General features: G+C 34.1%; 3 protein-coding genes and 1 non-coding gene across 7 annotated transcripts; 3 read left to right on the top strand and 1 right to left on the bottom strand.

Moving 5' to 3' along the window:
* Positions 1-8,539: 8,539 nt before the first annotated feature.
* On the top strand, positions 8,540-10,467 carry LOC125219433 (7-deoxyloganetin glucosyltransferase-like). Its single transcript, XM_048121407.1, has 2 exons — positions 8,540-9,080; positions 9,421-10,467. Exons 1-2 carry the CDS (start codon positions 8,564-8,566, stop codon positions 10,344-10,346), a joined length of 1,443 nt encoding a protein of 480 aa, XP_047977364.1. The 5' UTR covers positions 8,540-8,563; the 3' UTR covers positions 10,347-10,467.
* Positions 10,468-11,023: 556 nt separating this feature from the next.
* On the top strand, positions 11,024-11,108 carry TRNAY-GUA. Its single transcript is given in 2 exon segments — positions 11,024-11,060; positions 11,073-11,108. It is a non-coding gene; the product is annotated as a tRNA-Tyr (tRNA).
* A 476-nt stretch (positions 11,109-11,584) lies between these two features.
* On the bottom strand, positions 11,585-16,145 carry LOC125220710 (outer envelope protein 64, mitochondrial-like). 3 transcript variants are annotated; one of them, XM_048122860.1, is made up of 13 exons: positions 15,852-16,144; positions 15,502-15,654; positions 15,226-15,350; positions 14,845-14,970; positions 14,469-14,651; positions 14,145-14,289; positions 13,719-13,887; positions 13,307-13,441; positions 12,967-13,167; positions 12,411-12,538; positions 12,274-12,325; positions 12,070-12,182; positions 11,585-11,844 (listed from the first exon to the last, which is right to left on the bottom strand). In XM_048122860.1, coding segments are annotated over exons 1-13 (1,755 nt in total). In that variant the 5' UTR covers positions 16,076-16,144; the 3' UTR covers positions 11,585-11,843. The 3 variants fall into 3 exon arrangements, 2 of the variants coding, with proteins under 2 accessions (XP_047978817.1, XP_047978816.1); XM_048122859.1 differs by having other exon boundaries at positions 12,113-12,182; positions 15,852-16,143; XR_007176354.1 differs by having other exon boundaries at positions 11,708-11,844; positions 12,113-12,182; positions 12,397-12,538; positions 15,852-16,145.
* A 950-nt stretch (positions 16,146-17,095) lies between these two features.
* On the top strand, positions 17,096-20,133 carry LOC125220711 (ubiquinol oxidase, mitochondrial-like). Of its 2 annotated transcripts, XM_048122861.1 has the most exons (5): positions 17,096-17,464; positions 18,080-18,121; positions 18,474-18,602; positions 19,309-19,797; positions 19,884-20,133. In XM_048122861.1, exons 1-5 carry the CDS (start codon positions 17,156-17,158, stop codon positions 19,941-19,943), a joined length of 1,029 nt encoding a protein of 342 aa, XP_047978818.1. In that variant the 5' UTR covers positions 17,096-17,155; the 3' UTR covers positions 19,944-20,133. The 2 variants fall into 2 exon arrangements, with proteins under 2 accessions (XP_047978818.1, XP_047978819.1); XM_048122862.1 differs by lacking the exon at positions 18,080-18,121 and having other exon boundaries at positions 17,098-17,464.
* The last annotated feature ends 4,514 nt before the right edge of the window (positions 20,134-24,647 follow it).

Genomic DNA, 24,647 nt, shown 5'->3' with positions numbered 1-24,647 from the left:
CTTTAAGATAATTTGCTCTCGCTCCATTCTGCTCCTGTCGCCAACTTTTGATTCTCCCAGGTCTGAACGACGACTTCTGACTTTTGCTTCAATTTCATCTCTTTTGCATCTGCCAGGTCAGGTAACAACAACTCCTGGGTCCGACAGATTTACTACACACCTGAACTCAATAACGCACATTAGCGCCCCCAAATGCACAGAATTTTAACCCTAAACCGATGCATGAAACGAGCCTTATCATTTGGACGCCGATTTGTGTTTTGCTGGAGTGGTGGATTTGGGGAGATTGGATCAAATTCTGCTTGATTTGGGGAATAAATGACTAAAATTTTATTCTCTCTCACTTAATAAATGGCATAGGTAACGAAGTTGTAGAGTATGTAGTTAGTTATCCCATTAAATCCGCCCATATGAAACGGCAATGACGGTTCCACCAATTTGATTTGTCAAAAATACCCTTCACATGACGCAAATTGATCTTACTATGACACAAATTTTACAAGATATAAAACAGATCGTGGTCATTCATTTACAGATCTGACGACCGTTTTTTGGGCTGTATTTTGGTACTTAAGGCTTTCTTTTGATAGATTAAAACCCTATATATATATATATATATAAAGAAGGAGTCCGAAGAGGTTAAACTATGTAGAGAAAGAGAGTTCCTACACTTTTGAATTTTTGAGTGGTAAATTTAGAGGATTAATCAAGTTAAGGTACTTTTCTAGCATATTATGCATTTATTTGAAAACTTTTCTAGCATATTGATATTTAGTGAATGAGTTATAGGGAAGGTATATTTTTTTTTTTTAAATTAAGCAAATCTAGTTAGCAATTATTATCTACAATCATTTAATACCATACGCTTATTTAATTTTATACTATACACATGGGTTATCCAATAATGAAGCATAACTACAATTTGAGTTTATTTCTCAAATCCAAGTAGCTAACGTTTTACCGAAAGTTTTATGATGAATAATTATGTTTATATATATAAAGTATATTAAATGATATAGGTTAAAAGCTTAATTATTTCTATACGCATCATGTTGTACATTTTCTCTAACTGAGAATTAAATAGGTTCTTAATAGAGTAGGATTTTAAGCTTGATAGAGATATTAAAATACTGTATTTTATTATATATATATATAGGATCAAGGAGCGTAGATCAAGAAACAGGAATAAGAGCACGACTTGATTATCTATCTTAATTAGGTGTGTATAAATCACACTTTTAATTTTACATGCTTTATGTGGTTAATTGCTATGTGTTGAGTTGAAATGAATAATTAGATTATACGATGTGATATTGATATGATATGTGTTTAGTGGTGATGATGGAGAAATATGCTTGGTGCAATAAATATATTAATAGTATATTATATTGGAATTATGTGGTGGAATATGATATGGATATGTGATTGGTGCAATAGATATGTTTTGCATATGATATTGGAATTACATAAATCATTTGATTAAAGAGGATCTGTGATAGTCTCGTCCTGGATCTGAAATCACAGTGGACATATTGGGACCTTCGGGTCAATCATAGTGGGACCTTCGGGTCAAATCATATTGGGACCTACGGGTCAATTCACAGTGGGACCTACGGGTCAAATCATAGTGGGACCTTCGGGTCAAATCATATTGGCATATTGGAAATCCCGGGTAGATACCAGACTTGAACTATCACAGAATAATAAACAGAACATAGTGACATAAGCATACCGGTATGAAATTATTTTTTATTTGTTGATTATTGTTATAAATAGTGGTTAAAGAAAATGTTTGATTTTTGGGATGTGGAATTAAAGATAAGGTTTATATACACTGAGTTGTGGCTCATTAAACCACTATTATTTTTCAGGAATAAGATATAAGTAAAGCTTTTGGTTGACGTGGGTCGTAGGAACTGCACGTATCATCAGGTTCGGCGGCTGATGCGTTTTGGAAACCTTCTCATCCTCATCATTTTTGCATGTAGATAAATATATAGTATATAGAGTGGTGAGAGAGTCCCATTACAATTTTAGAATGTTTGAAATATGTACTTGATAAATAGTGGTTTTTGAAATTATATAATATGTGCGCTTTATATACTCGAAATGTGGTTATTTGTTTTAAATATTTGAATTTATTTATAGTAAGTGCATACGTCATAAGGGTTGATGTGTGACAGGTTAAACTGGAACCGGATAGCCGGTATCCGGGCCGGTTACGGTTCAAGCTTTCGACGAACCGGAACCGGCGGTTTTTTAACCGTGGCCACGTCTGGTAGGGCATATAGACTAAACTAGCCTTTGGAGAGGAGAATGTTACGGACTCAATTCCCACATCGATTGTGAGAACAATTAATGTGGGGCATATAGACTAAATGAACTCTCTCTCGGCTAGGCTAGTCTTTGGGGAGGGGAATGTTACAGATTCAATTTCCACATCAATTGCGAGAACTACTAATATAGGGTATATAGACTAAATGACCTTTCTGTCGAAACTAGTTTTTTCGAATGAGTTCTCTTATTTAGCCTGTATCAAGGAGGATCATGGATATTTGACCATTCATTTTTTTATTGATTACTTTGGATGGTAGTATCACATAAAATAATCAATTAGATTTGAAACTAAGAAAATTAGCTTGTTAATTAATGGATCTGTGCTGTCTTTCTTGGAATATGTACTTTGTTTGTCTTCAAAATCCGAACACAAATATGAAATGGAGTCGAGAACTCAATCAAATCCCGCAACTGCATTAATTTATGAATATATTTACTACGTCTATAAAATAAGCTATCGTATCTTAACTTATTTTATCACACGTAATACAGCGAAACATCAAATGTGATTCTCGACGTTTCTCTTATTAAATATTACTTGCATTTTTTCCTTCAATAATTTGCAGATATTGACTTTCAACATCAATCTTCTGTGATTACTATTTCTTATATTATGTATAACAATGATAGCTTCTAAGATGAAAAAGAGACGTGCATTATCTTAATGGAGCCTTTTAAGTCGCATATTAATCCGGAGAAAGTTAGGTGTAAAGATTGAGAAAACAGAAAACTGAGATTAGGGGTTCGAATTTTATAATTTTGATTTTGTTAATTTAGTAATATGGGTTTTAACAAATTTATATAAAAACAGCATTTTCTTAGAATATTGGGCTGCCGTTAAAAGTATACTCCCACAAGTCACAAAATTCAGCATAGAAGTAAAATATCAAATTCGCAATCTGCCATACCATTTTTGGTATATGGTCTATCAACTTTTTAGTACTTCATCTCATCTCATTTTTTTTTACCATTTCAATCTTTAGTTTAGTGCTTTTGTTTAATTTCACTACACAACGAACATGTTCTGTATCTGCGATTCCGTGGTTGCCCGTGGAAAATTTACTAGTATATGATGTAAGAACTTAATCATATTAATTTTATTTAGAAGGAACATTTTTTTAGGTCCATGAAATTTGCCAAAGTATCATTTTAGGTCTGTGAACTTTGAAAATATCATTTTAGATCCGTGAACTACAAGTTAATACTATTTGAGGTATTTTGAACTTTTTTTGGACGAAAAAGCCCTTAAGGCCTTCAAAGGACAATTTGGACAATTCTTTCGCTACTCATCTTGCGTCAAAGACCCAGAACCCAACAATATTTTTACTACTATTTAATTCAGTTACCATCCAAATTGAATTTAAATATAATAAAAATTTACCGTAAAAAATACTCCCTCTGTCCCATTAGAAATGAAACGTTTTCCTTTTTAGTTTGTCCCACTAAAAATGAAACGTTTCCTAAAATGAAAACATCTCTATCTCTAATTTTTCATCTCTCTTCTTTAACTCATAAAACAACATTACATAAAAACCTGTGTCAATTCCCAAATGTTGCATATTTAATGGGACGGAGGGAGTATGTGATAGTTTTCCAATTATTAGATGACTAATTATTTAATAATAATGAATTGGGACTTGATACTTTATTTTATTTTTTTAATCTAATCTGCATTTTAATAACTTGCAATAGGTGATGAGTGAATTCTATTTAGTTTATTTATTTTGAAATTAGATAGCTATTAATTTGGATTGTCATTTGGAGATGAATTTCAAAATGGAGATCAATTAACATCTAAATTGAATTTAAATATAAAAATGTGCCGTTAAAAATAGTTGGATTCTATGTCTCTGACGCAAGATGATTGGCGAAAGAATTGTCCAAATTGATCTTTGAAGGTCTTAAGGGCATTTTCGTCCAAATAAAATTCAAAATACCTCAAATGATATTAACCTATAGTTAATAGACCTAAAATGTAAATTTTAAAATTTACAGACCTAAAATAATACTTTGGCAAAGTTCGTGGACTTAAAAAGATGTTCCCTATTTTATTTATACGAATATAAGCATATGATTTGTTGGAGTGATGAGGTACACACCATACTCATGAAATAAAAAATACTAGTGCATTGATACTCCAAATGTGTATGTAATAAAAATGTCATCATTGAAATTTGCAACTTGCGGAAAGTGGAAAGAACAATAATAAAATCAAGTCGGCCACAAAGATATGCACAAATAAATAAACGTCTTTATTGATTTGGGAATCGAAGCTGTTTATAAATCCATATCGCATATAGTTGACTTATAAATAAATCTTATTTTTCAAATATTATTATATTATCTTTATCTAAAAAAATTATCTTTACGCTAGTATAACATGGAGTACATTTTAATGCAAAATTTGTAAAATAAAAGTTTAACAAAGAAAAAATGAAAAACTAAGATTTTTTTTTGGATGGGGTTCAAATATAACATTTATGGGCTCAATACATGCTATAACAAATTAATTTATTTTCCCATTGCCCTGACAGATCATAATCCGAAAGAAAGAAAGATAGGCCATCGCATTCGCATACAGCAAAGAATTGCTGGCTGCTGTGGTTAATCAAAACCTTAATTTACTTTCTGCTTTGTTCGACGGGATAAACCTAATAAGATTCTTAATTTTTAAATGACATATGATTTTTTTTTCTCTCATAGTATCCTTATTGTTTGTCATAATTATTTTTACTATTTTATAAAAAATATAATTATAAACAGTACAGCCATAAATGATTTTTTAAATCTAAATATGATTAAGTTCAGCAAGTTAAATTGATTTTATTTGATCAATTGTTTTGCGGTATAGCTGATTTTATCAAAAAATATACTACCTCCGGTACTCCGTATAATAAAAAAGACTAGTTTTATCATTTTGGATCATCCACCAATATTAGATCAATTCTAAAAATAGAAAGTTTTAAATATTACTAACACCACTAATAATGTGGAGTAGCCCACAATTCACTATTACTATTTCTATCGCTTTTTTCCTCATTCCCTCTTACTTTACCAATCGTGTATTAAAATACATATCATACAACTTTATCTTTTTTTTTGGAGGTAGTATATTATTGTAGCAATACTTATTTAATCTAAAATAACTAGCTAGCGCGTAAGAAGGCCTCACAAATTACAATACCTTAAATTACAATGTTAATAATAGATAATAAAGTAATAAAATTATTAAATAAACCCCAATATGATTGATCATGATTCCTTTTATATGTGCGTAATTAACTTTTTTATTCAAAAAAATAAATAAAGTAACTCCTTAATGCAATAGAAGTTGTGATATATTTCTTTTTCTTTATTGTTTCTCCATTTTAATTAACTATTATTAGTATCATTTTTTTAAAACAAGTGCAGAAAATGAAATGACTCTACTACTGTGGAATGAGGGAGTAGGTATAATTCTTTGTATTTTTAGAATTGTAATTGATTACTATTTTGACATATTTTCAAATATATTTTATTATTATTATTATTATTATTATTATTATTATTATTATTATTATTATTATTATTATTATTATTATTATTATTATTATTATTATTATACAAACAAAACGGCCGTAAAAGTGAGATCTTGACTTTACATATGACAGTCCATTGAAATTGAATTTAATTATAACTTATTATTAGTATTAATAACTTAATATTAGTATTTAAGGGTCTTATTCTAATGCTTATAGCACCCTAATCCAAAATCAAGACTAAATATCCACCCTTGGATTTTAAAATGAGTGGATGGGATTAAAGTTCACAAATCTCAATAAATAGTAGACAAAATATCAACAAAAGGGTAATATCGTCATTATGTTATCATATGATAATTTTCGTGGGTGTTTTTTATATCAACATTGTGTATTACAAATATCAACAATATGATATAAGAATATCAACATTAGTACAAGAAAATATCAACACATATTTATTGAAATTTTTACATGGTTTTATTGAGATTTTTTGATGTATTTGTTGATAAAAATCTGGTTATCAACATTTACGAAAACTAAAATAAAAAATATCAAATTTCATCATCCGAACGTCGTCGGAACATATGCAATTGAGATCTCGTTGGAATCCTTATTAAATTATCTTTAATTTGATATATTTTTTTGCGAAAAAATAATTTAAATTGAGAGAGTTACGTAAATTTAAAGATTTGAGATGATTTTGAGGAGAGAGAAAGTAGTTAGTTATAATTACTACATATAGATTTGACATTAATATCCTTTTAATTTAATTAATAATTATTTAAATTTAAAATATATTACACTTGACATCATATTAACCACAAGATCTTCTAATCTAATGGTTGAAAATTAGTCTCAATTTGGGATTGGTAATTAGTTAGCAATTGATTACATCCCTAGTATTTAATTATAATAATAGTTTTATATCTAATGCATAGTTTTAATAATTAGATTAAAATTTTCTTAATATATTGTTAGTTTATAACAAAATAATAAACAAAATAATTATTATATATTGGTATAATAATTGAATATAATTCATAAATTCATAAGTTGGAAATTTTATGAAGACTTTCTTAATTATTTATTACATATTATAACTATTTGATGGAACATCTTCTATGGTCCATGAACTTTGTCAAACTATTATTTTAAGTCTGTGAACTTTGAAAATATCATTTGAGGATCGTCAACTATGAGTTAATATCAACCGAAGTACTTTTTTTACTATTTCCATGTTTTTTCGAACGAAAATACGCTCAATACCTTGAAGGGTACATATTTTATAATAAACATATCACATACTCATATTTTTTATAAATATCTTTACTATATATTTAAGATGAATTTTCTAAATATAATTTGACCTTCAATATTATCACTTAATTTTGTGACATACAAGAAAAGTTCCTTCTTCAACTTTTTATAATTAAAGAATTTTAAAATACTTTGAGAAATAGATACTCATAAAAATTAATGTCATAGTCAATAGACGATACTTGAATATTGATAGGGTTAAAAATTGGTTATAGTTAGGAGTATTATTTAAGACCTAATTATTTTCTAAATACATTCATAGTTAAATAATGTGTATGGAATCCAGTCTTTATATTGCAATTTTTAATTATTTTGAAACATTGATTGAATAAAGTTTATGTAGATATATATGTAATGTTAAATGCGTAAATATATACTAATATAATATCAAGAAATTTAATTTTAAAACTTTATTTTTTACTATAAAAACATAATACTCCATACTATATGTAGTATCTTCGATTTATTTCTTTGCAACCAATTAAATTCTATAGTTGAGTATTATGATTAAAGATTTCTAGAAAAAATATCAAAATAATATTGCAAGATTTTGATTCACATTTGTGTAGAGGCGGATAAAAAACTAGACAGTACTATAGTTCGTTTAGTCGTCAAATTAAGAATAGTGTTATTAATAGTAGTAATATAATCGGATACTTAGACGTCGACTTTGGTGTTAATGAGGAGTATATCTATAATTTTTATCACACATCATCTAATTATTTTTCTCGCATTTTTTTTACCGTCCATGTCATAGCTAACACCAAAAAGACTCGAACATAAAACCATGGCTCTTCCATTCCCTATAACTTATTGGCTCCTTTGTCGCCACTGCAAAAGTTCCTATTTAAAGAATTTAGTTGGATTAATGCAGTACATATGAAGAGGACGTGCATGGTTTCAGGTCATTCAACGGAGCTCATCTAAAACTTTGTGACGATTGAATCTGTAGTTCACAAGTACTATTATTATGCTATAAAATTCGTTAGAGAGGCAAAAATGAAGAATCGAGAAATATGGCACTAAATTAAAGCGGCGGCTTCCATGAAATTAAAATTGTTGGATGCCGGAAAGAAGACAGTAACATTTTTGAAGTATGAGAGAGAAAGGGAAAGACAAGTGGTAGGCGGCGTGATGGAGTTCGAGTCTTCAACGTTTCCCCCCCAATCATATATAATAATATAAAGATGTAGCTGTGTAAACTAGAAAGGTTTAAAGTAGTAGGAGTACATAGAATATTATTAAGCAGTCCATCTTCAACTGGTATTACTGAATAAAAAAGTATTCAATGCAATCAATCATACTCGTATTTCACTAATATAAATCGTATCATTTCGTATCTCCTCAACCTCAACATCAATTGTAATATTGTATCAAGTAATAAAGCCATGGGTTCCATTTGGAAAATCGAATCGAAACCCCACGTGGTGTGCATACCCTACCCGGCGCAGGGCCACGTCAACCCCATGCTCAAGTTAGCCAAGCTCCTCCACCACAGCGGCTTCTTCGTCACCTTCGTCAACACCGAGTACAACCACCGCCGCCTCATCAACTCCCGCGGCCCCTCCGCAGTCGCCGGCCTGCCCGACTTCCGCTTCGAGACCATCCCCGACGGGCTGCCGCCCTCCGATGCCGACGCCACTCAGGACATTCCCTCGCTCTGCGTCTCCACCACCACCACCTGCTTGGAGCCCTTCTGCGACCTCATCGCCAAGCTCAACGCATCCGGCGCGGGGGTTCCTCCGGTCAGCTGCATCGTCTCCGACGGCGTCATGAGCTTCACGCTGAAGGCGGCGGAGCGGTTGGGGCTGCCTGAGGTGCTGTTCTGGACCACCAGCGCCTGCGGTCTCCTGGCGTATGTGCACTATAAGGATCTCGTGGAGAAGGGATATACACCTCTTCAAGGTATATTAATTCCTCTATTTCTTATTTCAATTTCAAGTCTTATTTATTTTTTCCATTTTTAGTATGAAGACCATAATCCAATAAATCATCACACTAATTGGAACTCACATTCTACTAATTATTTCCATCGATTTTCCTTCATAAAGTTAAGCAATTTCTTCAAATTTGAGCTGAGTCAATATGAGACTATAAGATGAAGTATTAGTACTAATTTACAATGCAACGAACGCATGGACAGTCATATAACAAAAAAAATAGTACTACTGTATTGTTTATCGTGTTTTGTTTATTTATCTTTCTTTTTCTTTTTTTTTTATCAAACTCCTCTACATACATGCAGATATGAGCCAAGTGACAGACGGGTATCTGGAGACTAGAATCGACTGGATTCCAGGAATGAAAAACATGAGACTACGCGACATGCCAAGTTTCATCAGAACCACAGATAGCGAAGACACCATGCTCCAATTCCTGATCCAAGAAGCCGCCGCAATCCCAAGAGCCAAAGCCTTGATCCTCAACACCTTCGACTCCCTGGAGCACGACGTTCTCTGCGCACTCTCAGCCCGGTTCCCGAGTGTCTACACCGTAGGCCCTCTGCAGCTGATGATGAACCACATCCACGACGACACCCTGAAGCCCTTCACTTCCAGCCTCTGGAAAGAGGAGGCCGAATGCATCGAGTGGCTCCACACCATGGCGCCCCAGTCAGTAGTCTACGTCAACTTCGGCAGCATCACCGTCATGACCGCTGATCAAATGACCGAGTTCGCCTGGGGGCTGGCCAACAGCAAGAAGCCATTCCTGTGGATCATTAGGCCGGATATCGTGGCCGGGGAGTCAGCCATGCTTCCTGCTGAGTTCGTGGCGGAGACCAAGGATAGAAGCATGCTGGTGAGCTGGTGCCCGCAGGAGCAGGTGCTGAGCCACCCGGCCATTGGGGGGTTTTTGACGCATGCGGGGTGGAACTCCACTCTGGAGAGCGTGGTGGGCGGGGTGCCGGTTATATGCTGGCCTTTCTTCGCGGAGCAGCAGACGAATTGTCGGTACAGCTGCGTGGAGTGGGGGACGGGGATGGAGATTGACAACAATGTGAAGAGAGATGAGGTGGAGTTGCTGGTGAGAGAGATGATGGATGGGGATAAGGGAAAGGAGATGAAGAGGAATGCTTTGGAGTGGAAGAGGAAAGCAGAGGAGGCTGCTGCGCCTCATGGCTCTTCCTTTTTGAATTTGCACAAATTTATCAAGGAAGAGCTCTTGCATTAATGATTAACGTATCTTGGATTTTGGTTATGATTTCGTTTTCTAGTTTCTTTGAAGAAATAATATTGTAAGCACATTGTTTGTTGATTGATTAATGAAAAATGAGCTATGTCTTGTGTTTCTATTCTAGAGCCAAAGGTTAGATTTAAAATTTCTTGTGTTTCTATTAATGAAACATTGCAATTAGTTCCAAAATTTCTTTTTATTCAGTGATCACAAGTATGAAGTGGATGATCACTCCAAATCGAGGAACGATAAAAAAAATAAAAGTAATTTTACCTCAGGGAATATCCTAGTGTACCGACTATGTAAAATCATTAATATTCGAAGTAAAGAGAATATTTACAAGCCAATTTTGCATTGCATTAGTCGGTTCCAATGTAAATGATTGACGTGTAACAAATACCCAGAAGGAATCATGTGCATTCAAATCCAACACTAAACAAAAATTGAGGTACAACTACATGATGTATCCCTTGTTTCCATGGTCATGTGGATACATACTGCCAGAGTCAATTCATACGTAAATAACTTATTATGCAGTTTTGGCATACCGGAATTATAATAGTAGTAATTGACATTTTAGTTTGTTTGGCGTATGGATCCGCTGGCGGCTGGCTGCTCCCCTTGAGTTGTTTTATATTGTTTATATATCTATTCTATTGAATTGTAAATACCATCCGACCTTAGCTCAGTTGGTAGAGCGGAGGACTGTAGTTGTTGCCTGAAATCCTTAGGTCGCTGGTTCGAATCCGGTAGGTCGGATTTTTTTCTCATTTTTTTTTTCTGGCGGAAGATTCATCTTGCAGGTCAACAACACTTAAAAAAAATGTTGCTGCTCATTTTTTTTTGTAAAGGCGGAAGATTCATCTTGCAGGTCAACAACACAATTTTTTTGTTTAATTGTGTGTAAATTTATTTTTATGAGCCTTTTTTTTTTATAAAAAAGAGCAGCCGTATTTGAGCCAGCCTACAAGAAAGGGATCATTGTCCTTAAGACGTACTTGGATGCACAAATGCCTCCTCAACCTCTCAACAACTTTCAACTCTCAACTTTCTATTGATATAACGAATATTGTAGGAAAACATAGGTTGTTTTTTTTGTCATTTCTGCTGACATTATATACACATTTGTCTCTCAAACTATTTTCCTCTTTTATTTATGCATACATCAAACAGAAAAAACACTGTAAATCGACACTTAAACAGAAAGTTAATCAATCCACTTAAAACTATGTAAATAATTGCAGGAATGACCAAAATTTATAAACTAATCAAGCCCCATTCATTATATGCTCGATCAGAATTTTCTAAACTTAAACCGATACATAATCTTCATCAGAATTTATACGCTTTGACCTCCGTGAAAGAATCAACACTAATATTCCCACGAGTAATCGGATAAAACTTCTATAGCCTCAGCGGATCAATTTTAGCAGTCTCTCCTCAGCTTCGCCAGCAGCCTTATTCTGAGGCTCCAAAACAAGTGCGTGCTTGAAATCTGTTGGTTTAACCATCAACAAACAAAGAAAAAGAAACAGCTAAAAATAAAATTATACTCTAATCCTTTAGTCAGTTTAATATATGGAGATCTAGGTATTTGGATTATAAAACTAATGATATAAAATTAAGAATATGATCCTTTACAAGGTAGCTACAAGAGGCAATGAAATGAACATCAACAACTATGACCGGGAAGTGAATGCCGTGAACATGTAAAACATACTAGTATACAGCAAATGTGAAGGTTGATGAGTTGGTTGCCAAACCTTGAAGAGCCTCCCTGTGTAAGCCCAGTGATTCTCTAGCGGCTCCACGTCTTAGATAGGCCTTTACATTCTGCATTTTACATGGAAAAACGTAAAATGACACATACATTGACCCATCTGCCAACATTCAAAGTCCTAAGCATAACAAATCTAGCTCTCACCTTCTTATCCAGAGAAATTGCTTTGCTGCAATCCTCTTCAGCTTTTTGGAAACTGCATAAATATCTGTATTAGAAGATAAATTCAACAGTAAAACATCATGCAGACTACAACAAACCAAGTACATGAAGAATCACACCATCCCAACTCCAAAAAGGCAGCTGCCCGGTTGCAATAATATGTTGCATTTGATTTGTTCAGTTCTATCGCCTGTGTGTAGTAACTTGCAGCCTTGTTCCACTGCTTACCTTTATAAAAAGCATTCCCCTGCAACATGGAAATAATCCCCAAATGACATATAAATAAAGAAGAGTATAGATAAAAAAAGAGAAATAGGGAAGTTACGAGTATTTAAGTATGATAAGCATGCATCATACTCCCGGTCCCATAGAAATAAGCCATATTTCCTTTTTCGTCCATTCCATTGAAATAGTCCATATCCATTTATGGAAACCTTTTTCTCCTTTTTCCTTTATCATTTATGGACCCCACAATCCACTACACAATTTCAACTACTTTTTCTCCTTCTCTCTTACTTTACCAATTATACATTAAAACCCGTGCCGATCTCAAATGGCCTATTTCTATGGGACGGAGGGAGTATACGACAAAAATTATTAGAGACAAGACTGATGCAGAAGAAGAAAAATGGAATTTGGGTGCATCAAACACAAAAGTAAGTTAAGAGAATGAACCTTTTCTTTTACAAGCTCAGCAGCATCCATGTTACCATTAATATATGGTAACGGTAAGGAGCTAGAAATAGTACCTACTACATCCTGAAGAGTTGGATACATGTCCAAAACAGTATCAAGCAGGAATTTATCACTTCCATGAGATGAAATAAATGATATAGAAACCGGACTATCATCATGTGTCCCAAATGGAATGGTAACCTGAACATCAGAAAACAAGATAGACCAAATTGTCAGGTGGGAGAGAGAATGACAGATAGATAAACCAGACAAACGTCATCTGGGAAGGTTAGATAGATAGGAACATCAAGAAGCATCTGAAACTTGGAAAATTAGTTACCTGACAACCTCCTGACATACTTGCAATGCTCAACAAATAAAACATTCTGTCGTAAAACTCTACTCGCAGACCCTTTTTTGAGTTTAGCCTGGGTGGAGGATCAGCTACTGTTGGAGTTATTAATATCCCATCATCCTTAAAAGTTGAGCATACAAATAAAAACCAGTTAGATAAAACACAACTTCAAACAACAAAATTGGCATAATTGTTTGCACTTTACAACTTCAAGCATCTATTATTAACAAAACTCTAACATGGATCATGCAAATGAACGCACAGTATTCACTATATTACGTATTAATCTAGAAAGCATCAATACATCAATGGCAAATATGTCCAAAATAATCATAGATATCTCCATCACTTCTTAGATGGAAAAGCAATCAGCTGGCTTGCAAATAGTAGTTTTTACCTTTAAGAGGCTCTTTAGAGCTGCTCGCATTTCCATTCTGACTTTATATAGACTCTTGACATTCTCCTGGACTGTATTTATTGCTCCCCAAACACGTTGCGAGACATCAGTGCCTAATTTTGGTTTGACTGATCTAATCCAATCTTCATGATTTGTTTTGAACTCATGTCTGAAATACAATAAGCCTGATTTAAAAACTAAACTACAAAATCTAAAAGTAATGCGGCAACTGAATTTAAGGCCAATCCGGTGTCCTAACAAAATGAACTTTTCCTTCTCAGCCTTCTTTAGAAGATGAAAAGAATTTTGCTAAATAAGCTGCAGATAGAAGTGACATAATTATAAGCTATGAGCATTTTCTGGCAGGTGGATCGAGATATCATAGTCAGACTGGTTTTGAAAAAAAAATCATGCATTTAGCAATACCTCTGTAGTAAAAGCATTACAGAAGACAGTGCTCTCAAAGTGCATATTCCATTTTGCAGCCCTGCCGAATCCTCGGAGAAAATTTTTAGGCTTGGAACATGTGAAGCGATGTACTGCCCGAAATTAATATGCTTAGGTGTCTGGTCTGCAAAAGTTAACATAAAAGAAAGTATAGCTACTTAAACTAGAGTATTAATTACGTAAAAGTCTATAATTTCAAAGGGAAATACTAACAATGATATTTAAAACTTCACCAAAATATTCTGTCTAAAATTTGATATGGAAGAAGTTCGCGAGTAGATAATTGCAAAATATGGAACTCACAGCTAGATAACGCCTCTACTGTTTTGCTAATAACATAAACTGCCTTCTGCACAGGGACCTTAGAAAGCTGGAACAGATCATCAGCTATTAATATGCTTCTTGTCCTCTTAGGCTCCAGTGGACTTAATTGAAGTAGAGCATGTCCCAAGCGATGCAAAACCAGTGGATCAGATGCCAAGCATCCTGAAGCAGCGATGCTATTATTATAAATTTTCATGAACAGAGTTGTTAACATTATCATGTTGTTATAGAAGATAACATAGTAATTCTTAAATCCATCCCCACAAAGTAATCATGAATGAGGACTACAATGATTCAAACAGAAACTGCAACCAATGATGAAATGGCAGTTTTCTAAACATAGCAGGCTTCATACCGATAGTGTCTAAGCTTTGAGAATTTGGTGACACCCCAATTGTAGATACAGTACCATGAGAGGGCCTGAATCCAATAATGCCACAAAATGATGCTGGAATCCTTATGCAACCAGTTGTATCAGTACCTACAACAAATTACATATTTTTAGAATATAAACCATAGTAGTACTAATTTAAGTGGACATAAGTCTCTGCAGTTACCCAGAAAATGGAGACAATGTGATGTCCAAAATACCAATAAGACAATAAGTAGCTCATCAACAACATGGTTCTTATACACACACAGAGAGAGACACACATGTAGATATATTCTAAGAGCCAAAAAAACAAAAGACTTGGTGATATAAGTGATGTAAATCGAAGGAAATAAAAGAACGTACCCAGAGAAAAATCTACTATGCGGGCTGCAACAGCCGCTGCAGAACCACTTGCAGAGCCACCAGGAAAATGACAAGGATATTGAGGATTTACTGGGGTTCCATAACTTTTATTTTCCCCTAATATCCTTTAATCATTATCCAACAGCAATAATTAATTATTGGCTTTTACAATAATCCAAGCATACCGTATGAATCAAGCACATTCCTTGGCATCAATTCATTTGAAATTGAATCAGATATCAAAAGAAGAATAAGAGTCAGGTAAAAAGCTAATACCCAAAACCAAGTTCGCCCATGACTGTCTTGCCCACACAAGTCGCCCCATTTCTTAGCATTGTTGTTACAACCAATGCTGTTTTTTCCGCGGCTGCTTGCATCCTCTTCCAATCAGCACTCCCATGACCAGTCACGTAGCCTTTAACATCGATACTACACAACAAAAACAAGTCAAGGATTCCACATGAAAGAAGAGTTAAGAGTTTTTAGCAACATAATTTGCACTAAAAGCACCCAATTGCTTTTTGATGAGCTAGATTTTGCATGAGCATCAATCAGGCATTTATTAATTGGAATATGAGAACAGAGCAGATTATGTAGGAAGAATTGATGATAGTAATATACAGTACTTGTCATTGATCGCGAATGTAAGAGCAGAGAGCGAGAGGGGAGCAGCGGGCGGCGGAGGATGAGGAAATGGAAGGAGCTGAAACCTATCGACAAACGCTCCAAAATCTTCTTTGACGGAGCTCCTGGCTTTGAGGCGACGCCGATGGACTTCCGCGAGGATTAATACTCCGGCAACGCCGACGCCGATCACCACCCATAGCTTTGGGTTGGCTGCGTTCGACATGGAAAACTAGAGTCAGCGAATTGAGGAGACGGTTTTTGACTCTATGCAGAGAATTGTTGAGCAAGAAAGAGGGTTTAAGATAGGGGTTTAACGATACACAAATTTCGACATGGTTGTCGGTAATCTCTCTTTCCGTGCCACGTGGAGAGAATAAAAGTTGCTAGTGCAGCAGTGTATAAGAACAATAATTTTTGAAAGAAAAAGTTTCTTATTTTCTTTGTTAATTACTCCTTGTGTTATAAATTAGATTGAAGTAAATAAACAGTCCTTATTTTAGGTTTCGGACAAATTTAGTTCCTGGATTTTAAAAGTACTATGGGAATGGGACATTTCTGAAATTAGAGTTTAATTATATTGATTGTAAAAAAAATGACATCTTCTCTCATGCACATCATATTGACAATGAACTAGTACAACGTATTAATATGATACTTCGTTTTCATCTAATAGACTTGAGATTAGAACCATCACAAGTTAAATAGTAGTACTATATAATTATCGACTATCTTAAAAAAAAATTCAAATGCTCATATGTAATTATCGATTTATCTTTAAAAAAAATTATGGACTATCTTTAGGAGTGCAAACGCATGCCACATTAGTGGTGACCCAAAAATGAAACCAAGATTATAGTAGAATGCTTTGCTTTTTATGTTGTTTGTAGAAAATTTTAATAGGATATAAAGACAAATTTTAATTCGAAATATAGTGTGTATAATGCTATAGGATAAAATAGAAGAATTGAGTGGTGGATAATTCGAATCCGGACTACACACACGTCTACCAACATTTACTTTTTCCATCAGACTTGGAGGAGAAGAAATACTAGTACTAATGTCTATAGCCTTCTTAAACAAACCTGAGTAGGTTCCCGAATTATCGGGTCATACATAGTCAATGTCTCATCTTTCTGAATAATCTCATCATATCCACATACACCAACCACTCAGTTGCAGCCACGTAATTATATCTGTCTCCACCGAATCGCCTTATAAAAGTATAGAAACCGCAACGGCAGAGATTAATCTAGAAAATAAATATTTTGAGTGACATACATTTCGTGTGTGCCAACTGTGAAAAATGAACCACTTGCTCGCCAGATCACTCATGCGGCGCGCGCTAGCCGGCGGTAACTGCCGCTGCTACGTGGCGACTGCGTCGGGGAGGCCTTTGCTTTCGCAGGTTGAAGGTTTGAGCGCGGTGTTGGTAGGCTGGAGGCGGATGATGAGTTCGGCTGCGGAGCCTACATCGTCGCCGCCTTCATCTTCTGTGGAGAACACCGAGTTGCCGGCGGAGAAAGGTAGCGTGGTGGTTTCGAGCTATTGGGGAATTTCGAGACCTAAGATTACGAGGGAGGATGGCACAGAGTGGCCATGGAACTGTTTCATGGTAATTAATTATTACTCGTATTTCGTGTTTTTTGTTGCGATTATTTGTCAGATGACTTAGGGTGACTGTAATTGATCATTGATACACCTCTTTGCGTGTCTTACCGTCTGGATTTTAATGAAATGCTGCTAGTGTTCAGTGTTTTTTCTCAAAATTGTTCCCCGATCCTTGTTTTGAGCTATAAGCTACAGCTTTATCAATGAGCCAGAAGCTACAGAGGTTATGATTATCCATAAAGTATAGTTTAATCATTGTAATTGATTTACCACTTTACATGTTTTGCGAGAATTGCAATCGTGTTCTTTTTTTGTTATCTAGAAATCTGCTTAGTTTTTTCGTTTCGGGGAACAGATGTTACCTATGATTCATATTCCTAGTAGAATCAGGGTAGATGACTTTTATGCAGTCTCAAATCAGAATTCGGAACTTGTTTTATGATGATGGATAAAATATAACTGTATCTCACACTAATGTGCGGTTTGCTGAGACATGGATTCATGGTGCAAGCTGCAACTGCAGTGCTGATACATAATGAGAATAATGGTACTTGATTAGTATATCCATGGATGTGGTGGCATCACAAGTTCCTTCCGATGTGTGATTTTTTGGTGCTAGGAGCAATTCTCAGGTCCTGGAGATTTCGCACCACTTCACCAAGCAAGTGTTGCCTCCTACTATTACCATTCTAGATATGATATACTATTGAAGAATAAAGAAACAATCATTTTATGCTAATTTGCTATAGGAAAAACTGTAGACAGTCTATTGTTTCATTTGAATACTTCATGGGATAAAGAAGACAGGTCTGACAATCAGTATTTTGGCATTCTTGTTACTTGGACAATGCTTTATGTTAGTTTATTATGCAGCGTTTGTGTTATGCTAGATTCTGCATAAGCAATCACAATATCTTAGTAGTCTAATAATTTTGTCATCTTCTAGTATTTAGATCTTATTTCAGCTTGTAATATATGATGTTGAGGTTTCTGAAATCGTTCCAATTTGGCAGCCATGGGAAACTTATGCAGCAGACTTATCAATTGATCTCCACAAGCACCACGTTCCAAGGACATTCATTGACAAAGTAGCATATCGGACTGTGAAGCTTCTGAGAATCCCTACGGATATGTTTTTCAAGGTTTGCTGTCCTTTATTTTATCTGATCCTTCATGGTGTTGACGTTCTCCTGGAAATGCTCTGTTTTCTGAAATGTGTGGGCATTAGAATCTTCAGTTTGTTATGATTTGTGAGTGAAAGGCAGCAAGAAAGTTTAATCAGTTCACAAAGTAATTATACATGCCCCATTGCTGCAATTTCATCTCGTATTTGCACCAATTTCATGAATTATAATGCTCACTGGGAACTACAGGAAATCGTCTACTGTATTTATTAATTTGACTTGAGTAGAGTTCTTATTGGTGTTTCAGTAGATTGCTTAAATATGCCACGACTCAAATTAGCCCATGAAGTAAAAAACTCTTGGATATGCTTTATGCCTTATATTGTAGGAAGCTTGTGCGCTTACTCCAAGTATATGCGTAATATTATGATTCTGTAACTTCTGTCAACCTTCTAAACTTGGCAAACATGGAGTAGAATTTAGAGAAAAATTCTAGTCAGACTGGTTACCCTCAGTTTAGGACCCTGCTTATTTAATGGATACTACTGGTGTTACTTGATTATATACATCTTTGGTTTGGGTTTCTAGAATTTAATTGGCATTACGAATGTAGCTCTTTTTTCCACCTAAGTTAATGCAGGAGTATAACTTAATTTTGAGGATATGAGTAGCCATCAGGTATATATTTATTAATCTTAGCTGATACATGGCATGGCATTTGCAGAGGCGGTATGGGTGTCGTGCAATGATGCTGGAAACAGTGGCTGCTGTACCTGGTATGGTGGGAGGAATGCTGTTGCATCTTAGGTCTCTGCGTAAGTTCCAGCAAAGTGGGGGGTGGATCAAAGCATTGCTTGAGGAAGCCGAGAATGAGAGGATGCACCTGATGACGATGGTGGAACTTGTGAAGCCCAAGTGGTACGAGCGGCTGCTGGTCCTCACTGTTCAGGGCGTCTTCTTCAATGGATTCTTCATAATCTACTTAATGTCACCTAAAATGGCCCACAGGATTGTGGGTTATCTAGAGGAAGAGGCCATACATTCGTACACCGAGTACTTGAAGGATATCGAGAGTGGTGCAATAGAGAATGTTGCAGCACCTGCCATTGCAATTGATTACTGGAGACTTCCCAAAAATGCAACGCTCAAGGATGTTATCACTGTCATCCGCGCTGATGAAGCTCACCACCGTGACGTCAACCATTTTGCTTCCGTGAGTTTCAAAACTATATATCTTTAACATTATCTACTATGAAACCATGAGAGTACCGCGGTAACAAACTCCATTTTATTACGCAGGATATTCATCATCAGGGGAAGGAGTTGAGGGAGGCACCAGCTCCTTTGGGATATCACTAAATGTTAATTCTCTCATACTGAGATAAATAGAGTTCAAAAAAGTAGCTTACTGTCATTAGTTATATAGCGAGTTTTTACTTATGTTTGGCATCTGGCTTCATAAGAAGAAATCGAAATTATTGGACGAGAATTAGTTGCTCATCACATACATGTAAGTAATATAATTTCTATATCCAATACTGTTGATTAATACCGTACATTCTTAGAGAAAGGCATTCCATACTATTTCATAGAAATTTAGGTCAATGGTGAATGAACCGTTTGCTTGGAGCAAGGCCTCATGCTACAAGGATGCTTATTTATACGGACTCCAATGTAACTAAATAAATGCTATCCCGTATAATGATATAAATTCTAAGACATATAAATCCCGTATAAATGGTTGGAGTAAAATCATATTTAATGTGACACTTACACTAAAATGAGTTGGATTTTGTGTAAATAGTTGGAGATGCTCTAAGCCGGTAAGCCTCATATAATATGAACTCTACTCGCATCAAATTATATTCAAGAGATTGCTTTTACGTTATAATTTTATATATTTTATCTATCAATGAAAAATGATTAGATTTTTTTTCTATTTTAGTCCTTCCACCAAAAATAATTTAATTTCTATACAAATTTTCTCTCACTTTTTTATTTCTATTTACATTTGTCTGTCATTACACTTTCAGTTTACTTATATATTTAGAAAATGTGTTCCGCATTCCACTATTTCATTTTACTCTCATTTTAATATTCTATAATAAAATTAACAATTGTTTAATTCATTATTAATAATACATATACTAACACAATATAACCAACATTCAATCACATACTACTCCAATGACAAGCTCCTTGATTCAAACAAATGCATTTTTATGAAATTATTTTCTGATAAAATACATGTACGGAGTAGCACATATTATTCATCTGATGAGTGGATAAATGATCATTTAAATCATTAAATATTAAGTAGATAATAAATTTAAAGACAAAAAGTACTCCCTTTCGCTTCAATAACAACGTTAGGCTTAACAACACAACTACTCAACAAATCCATGAGTGAAAACATCAAAACAGAGTGCAAGAAACATTCAAACAGTAAAAAATAAATTTATTAGCAACCTAATCTCTGAGTTAATATTTAATAAATTTAAACGCTCGAGACTCGTAGTCTTAAATACCCAATTTAATACTTTTAAACAAGTTCAAAATATATCAGTTAATCCACCAAATTAGAAGACTGCCAACTGGTAATTTTTAAAAGTCAAACGCATTCTATAAAAGGACACTAACGCAACCCTTTGTATATATCTTCAAGTGATAAATTGTAGTAGTAACTGATAAAATATGGATCCATCACTGCACAGAGTTGTATTATTGTACTACGATCATAAAATTATGACTAAAGTGAAAATTGGTATCAATAAGGGTTGTATATTATTATCAAATTTGATGAAGATGTCCTAACTTTAATACTCCATTAATAACGAAACATTATGTACATATGTAAAATAGTAAAGCTTGCAGAAAAAGTATAGATAGGTAAACATAAATAGATATGTACAATATGGGTATAGAGTGATAGAGCTATAGGTATAGATTAATATTTATGGTAAAAAAAACTTGGAGAGTAATTATGATGCTATTGCTATTATTTACTGCAAACCATACAAGTAGGTAAAGAGTTAACGTCTTGCCTCTTTCAATTCCTAATTCTACTAATATACTCACTCGCCTCCTTGCCAAAAAAAACACACCCTTAAATGATACGCTGTTAGCTGGCTATGATTTTTTTATGGGAGGCTGAAAAATAATTCGTTTCACTCGATTAATATTTTTATTTTTAATTACTATTATTAGTATATTGTATGTACACTCACATATCTATATACTTATATGTTAAGTGCAATTACTTTTTAAATTAGATGTATGGCTTATAATGTTTGTGGAAAATCAAATTTTTAAGTACAGATTATATACACGACATATTAAATTTTATGAATACTTTACATGCTCGACAAATCTCTTATAGTATGATAGGTAATTGTAATATGGAGTCCCACGCTGATACTCCATTGTATATACTCCCTCCGTCTGCCATTAAATGACTCATATTTGACCGACACGTTTTTTTGGAAATTGTTTGACTTTATGAAGGAAAGTAGGTAGAGAAGTTGGTAGAATGTGTGACATACTTTTATATATTAGTTTTATAATAAAATGTGAGTGTTATGAGTTAGTGGAATGTAAGAGCATCCGCAATGGTACATAGACCAGCAATAGGCCAGCAATAGGCTAGCCATTCTCTCCCCTGCCACGTCAGCAACACTAAAAAATCCACCTGCCACATCAGATTTAGGCCAGCCGTAATAAAAATAATTCAAAATATAATACATTTACGGTATTAAAATCACGATTAAATTACCGAATTAAATTTACGAGACATATACGGGAAAATTCATTAATTTTATTTTTTAAAAAAAGTACATTAACTAAAAATAAAAAAATAAAAAAAATTGCATAATAAAAAAATATCCGGGCTTCCACACACGAGCCACCGCCCCACTTTACTCCTCACTAATTTATTAAAAAAATACATAAAAAAATGTTAGTATGCCTTGAATCCGTTATAGTTTGCCGCTAGCCGAACGGGGGTTTTTATTTTAGGTCTTAATTTTGTATTGGGCTAGTTGTTGTTGTCCATCGCTAGATGTTGCTCTTGTACAGAAATTTAGAGATAGAGAAAATCGCGTTTATATAGTTTTTCAAAAATTTAAAAAAAAGAATACAAAAAAAATTTAAAAAAAGAATTAAAAAAAAATTAAAAAAAGAATTAAAAAAAGAATTAAAAATAAAAAATAAAAAATAGCGCTGGCCGATCGGGCCGCCACAATGGCGGCTAGCCGATCGGCCAGCGCTTCGGCCAGCGACGAGCGATCGGCCAGCCCACGCCGATCCGCTCGCCGATTTCGTTCTCGCCGATTGCAATGGTTCGGCTAGCCGATCGGCTAGCCGGTCGCTAGCCGACCATTGCGGATGCTCTAAGGTTCACTTATCAAATATGGTAAAAGTGAAATATGATATTTATTGGCGGACGGACGGAGGGAGTCTACCTTTCACATTTAAGTATTTAAGTCTGTAAAAACTAACGTTGCTTCCACCTCCTCTATGTTTTAACATTCATATTTAATCAAGAATAAATTTATCAATAATATTTTTAATTTGAAAATAATCTAAACATATACCAAAATAATAATTTAAAAAATCTCTATCTCGTGCATAGATAAGAAAAATAGCACCAAAATAAACATTATGCTATATGAGTTATGACACACGATAATACACACAACACGTTATGAAACGCTATAAAGTAATATTTGACTAATTTAAGATTCATATTAAATATACTTGTTAAACATGGAGTATTAAACTTTGACTGAGACTCATAGTTCAACTACAGAAATTAAACTACATGAATGAAGAAACATGCCAGAGAATTCTTACAATTACAATGTTTAGTAATTAGCCAATGCAATTAGTTTATTAAAAGAATAATCAAAATGCAAGAAAACAATCAAATTATAACATAAACAGAGAAACTCACACTTTATTTCATTCTCATTTCCGATTCTTTTCACACTATCACTCATCTCCCACATTGTTTTTTTACCATTCACAGCCTTATAACAAGTTATAATCCAACTACACTTGCATAAATAATGGGAATTAAATAGACACATATATATGAATGGTCCACGAGATAATTAAATGGGAAAATATAAAATAGCTATATTTTAATGTTATTTGTATATGGAAGCAAGGCTCCTTAACATGAAGCCATTTTTGGATTCTGGCAAAACATAATGCCCTATCAGTACATGACTAGTGGATTGTGACATTATATGGTCCACAACTCTATTATTTAACCTTGATACTCCTCTTCAATTTCCCCAATATAATCAAACGTAACATTGATGTTGTTTACTTAAAAACTGATCTCAATCGTATACCATTTCTAAATTTATAACACAATAGACATCCTCTTCAAATTTTATCTGCATTTCACCTTCGACTTAATAAATGCATACAATTATAATTTATAAGGCAATCAGGCATGTAGGTCAAAATGTTGAAAGAGATTAAATTTTCAGATTTTGATAATCAACTAGTTCGAGTACATTCAGTAATCATGTTTCGGTTACAATGCACAATTATTATATAATATATGGTTATAAATGAGACTTTTGGTACAAACTTTTTCCTAAATAATGCCTAATTTATTTTAATTGAATGAGAAAATGATGCAAAAAAGATTCAAATTGAATTTTGTTGCGAGGAAAATTGATTCAATCTTCAACCATGTGAATAGCAGAGAAAAAAGGAGAGGCAGTTGAAGATCTGTAGGCTAGTTCGTTTCCTTTGTTTTTTCTCACATTTATATTCAATTAAAATCATACTAACATTTTGGTTTTAAATTCTTAAATACTATAATTTTCTTTTTCTGTTTCTGAAATTTTCTCGTACAACCGTTTGAGGAAAAAGCACTACAGTAGCAGTGTCTGCGTGTCCCGCCAGCTAAATTTTACTCTACAATTTCTTTACCAATCAGGAAAATTTCATAAAGGAATATAATATATATGTATAAATGTAGGCAAAGGGAGAATTAGAGAGAAGAGAGAGAGGGTGTTGTTCCTTTTTCTACATCTTTAATGGTGT

This window comes from Salvia hispanica, chromosome 4 (assembly GCF_023119035.1).
Source record: "Salvia hispanica cultivar TCC Black 2014 chromosome 4, UniMelb_Shisp_WGS_1.0, whole genome shotgun sequence".
Lineage (NCBI taxonomy): Eukaryota > Viridiplantae > Streptophyta > Magnoliopsida > Lamiales > Lamiaceae > Salvia > Salvia hispanica.
Note: the sequence above shows the minus strand (reverse complement) of the source record. Positions and strands in the feature narration are given on the sequence as shown.

Coding starts and splice junctions, on each gene's coding strand:
- LOC125219433 (XM_048121407.1), top strand. CDS start 8,564: ATGGGTTCCATTTGGAAAATCGAATCGAAACCCCACGTGGTGTGCATA. Junction 9,081..9,420: donor GGGATATACACCTCTTCAAG/GTATATTAATTC, acceptor ACATACATGCAG/ATATGAGCCAAGTGACAGAC.
- LOC125220710 (XM_048122859.1), bottom strand. CDS start 16,075: ATGTCGAACGCAGCCAACCCAAAGCTATGGGTGGTGATCGGCGTCGGC. Junction 14,971..15,225: donor CATAGTAGATTTTTCTCTGG/GTACGTTCTTTT, acceptor AATTTGTTGTAG/GTACTGATACAACTGGTTGC. Junction 14,652..14,844: donor TCAAAGCTTAGACACTATCG/GTATGAAGCCTG, acceptor TCGCTGCTTCAG/GATGCTTGGCATCTGATCCA.
- LOC125220711 (XM_048122861.1), top strand. CDS start 17,156: ATGAACCACTTGCTCGCCAGATCACTCATGCGGCGCGCGCTAGCCGGC. Junction 17,465..18,079: donor GGCCATGGAACTGTTTCATG/GTAATTAATTAT, acceptor TTTTGGTGCTAG/GAGCAATTCTCAGGTCCTGG. Junction 19,798..19,883: donor ACGTCAACCATTTTGCTTCC/GTGAGTTTCAAA, acceptor TTTATTACGCAG/GATATTCATCATCAGGGGAA.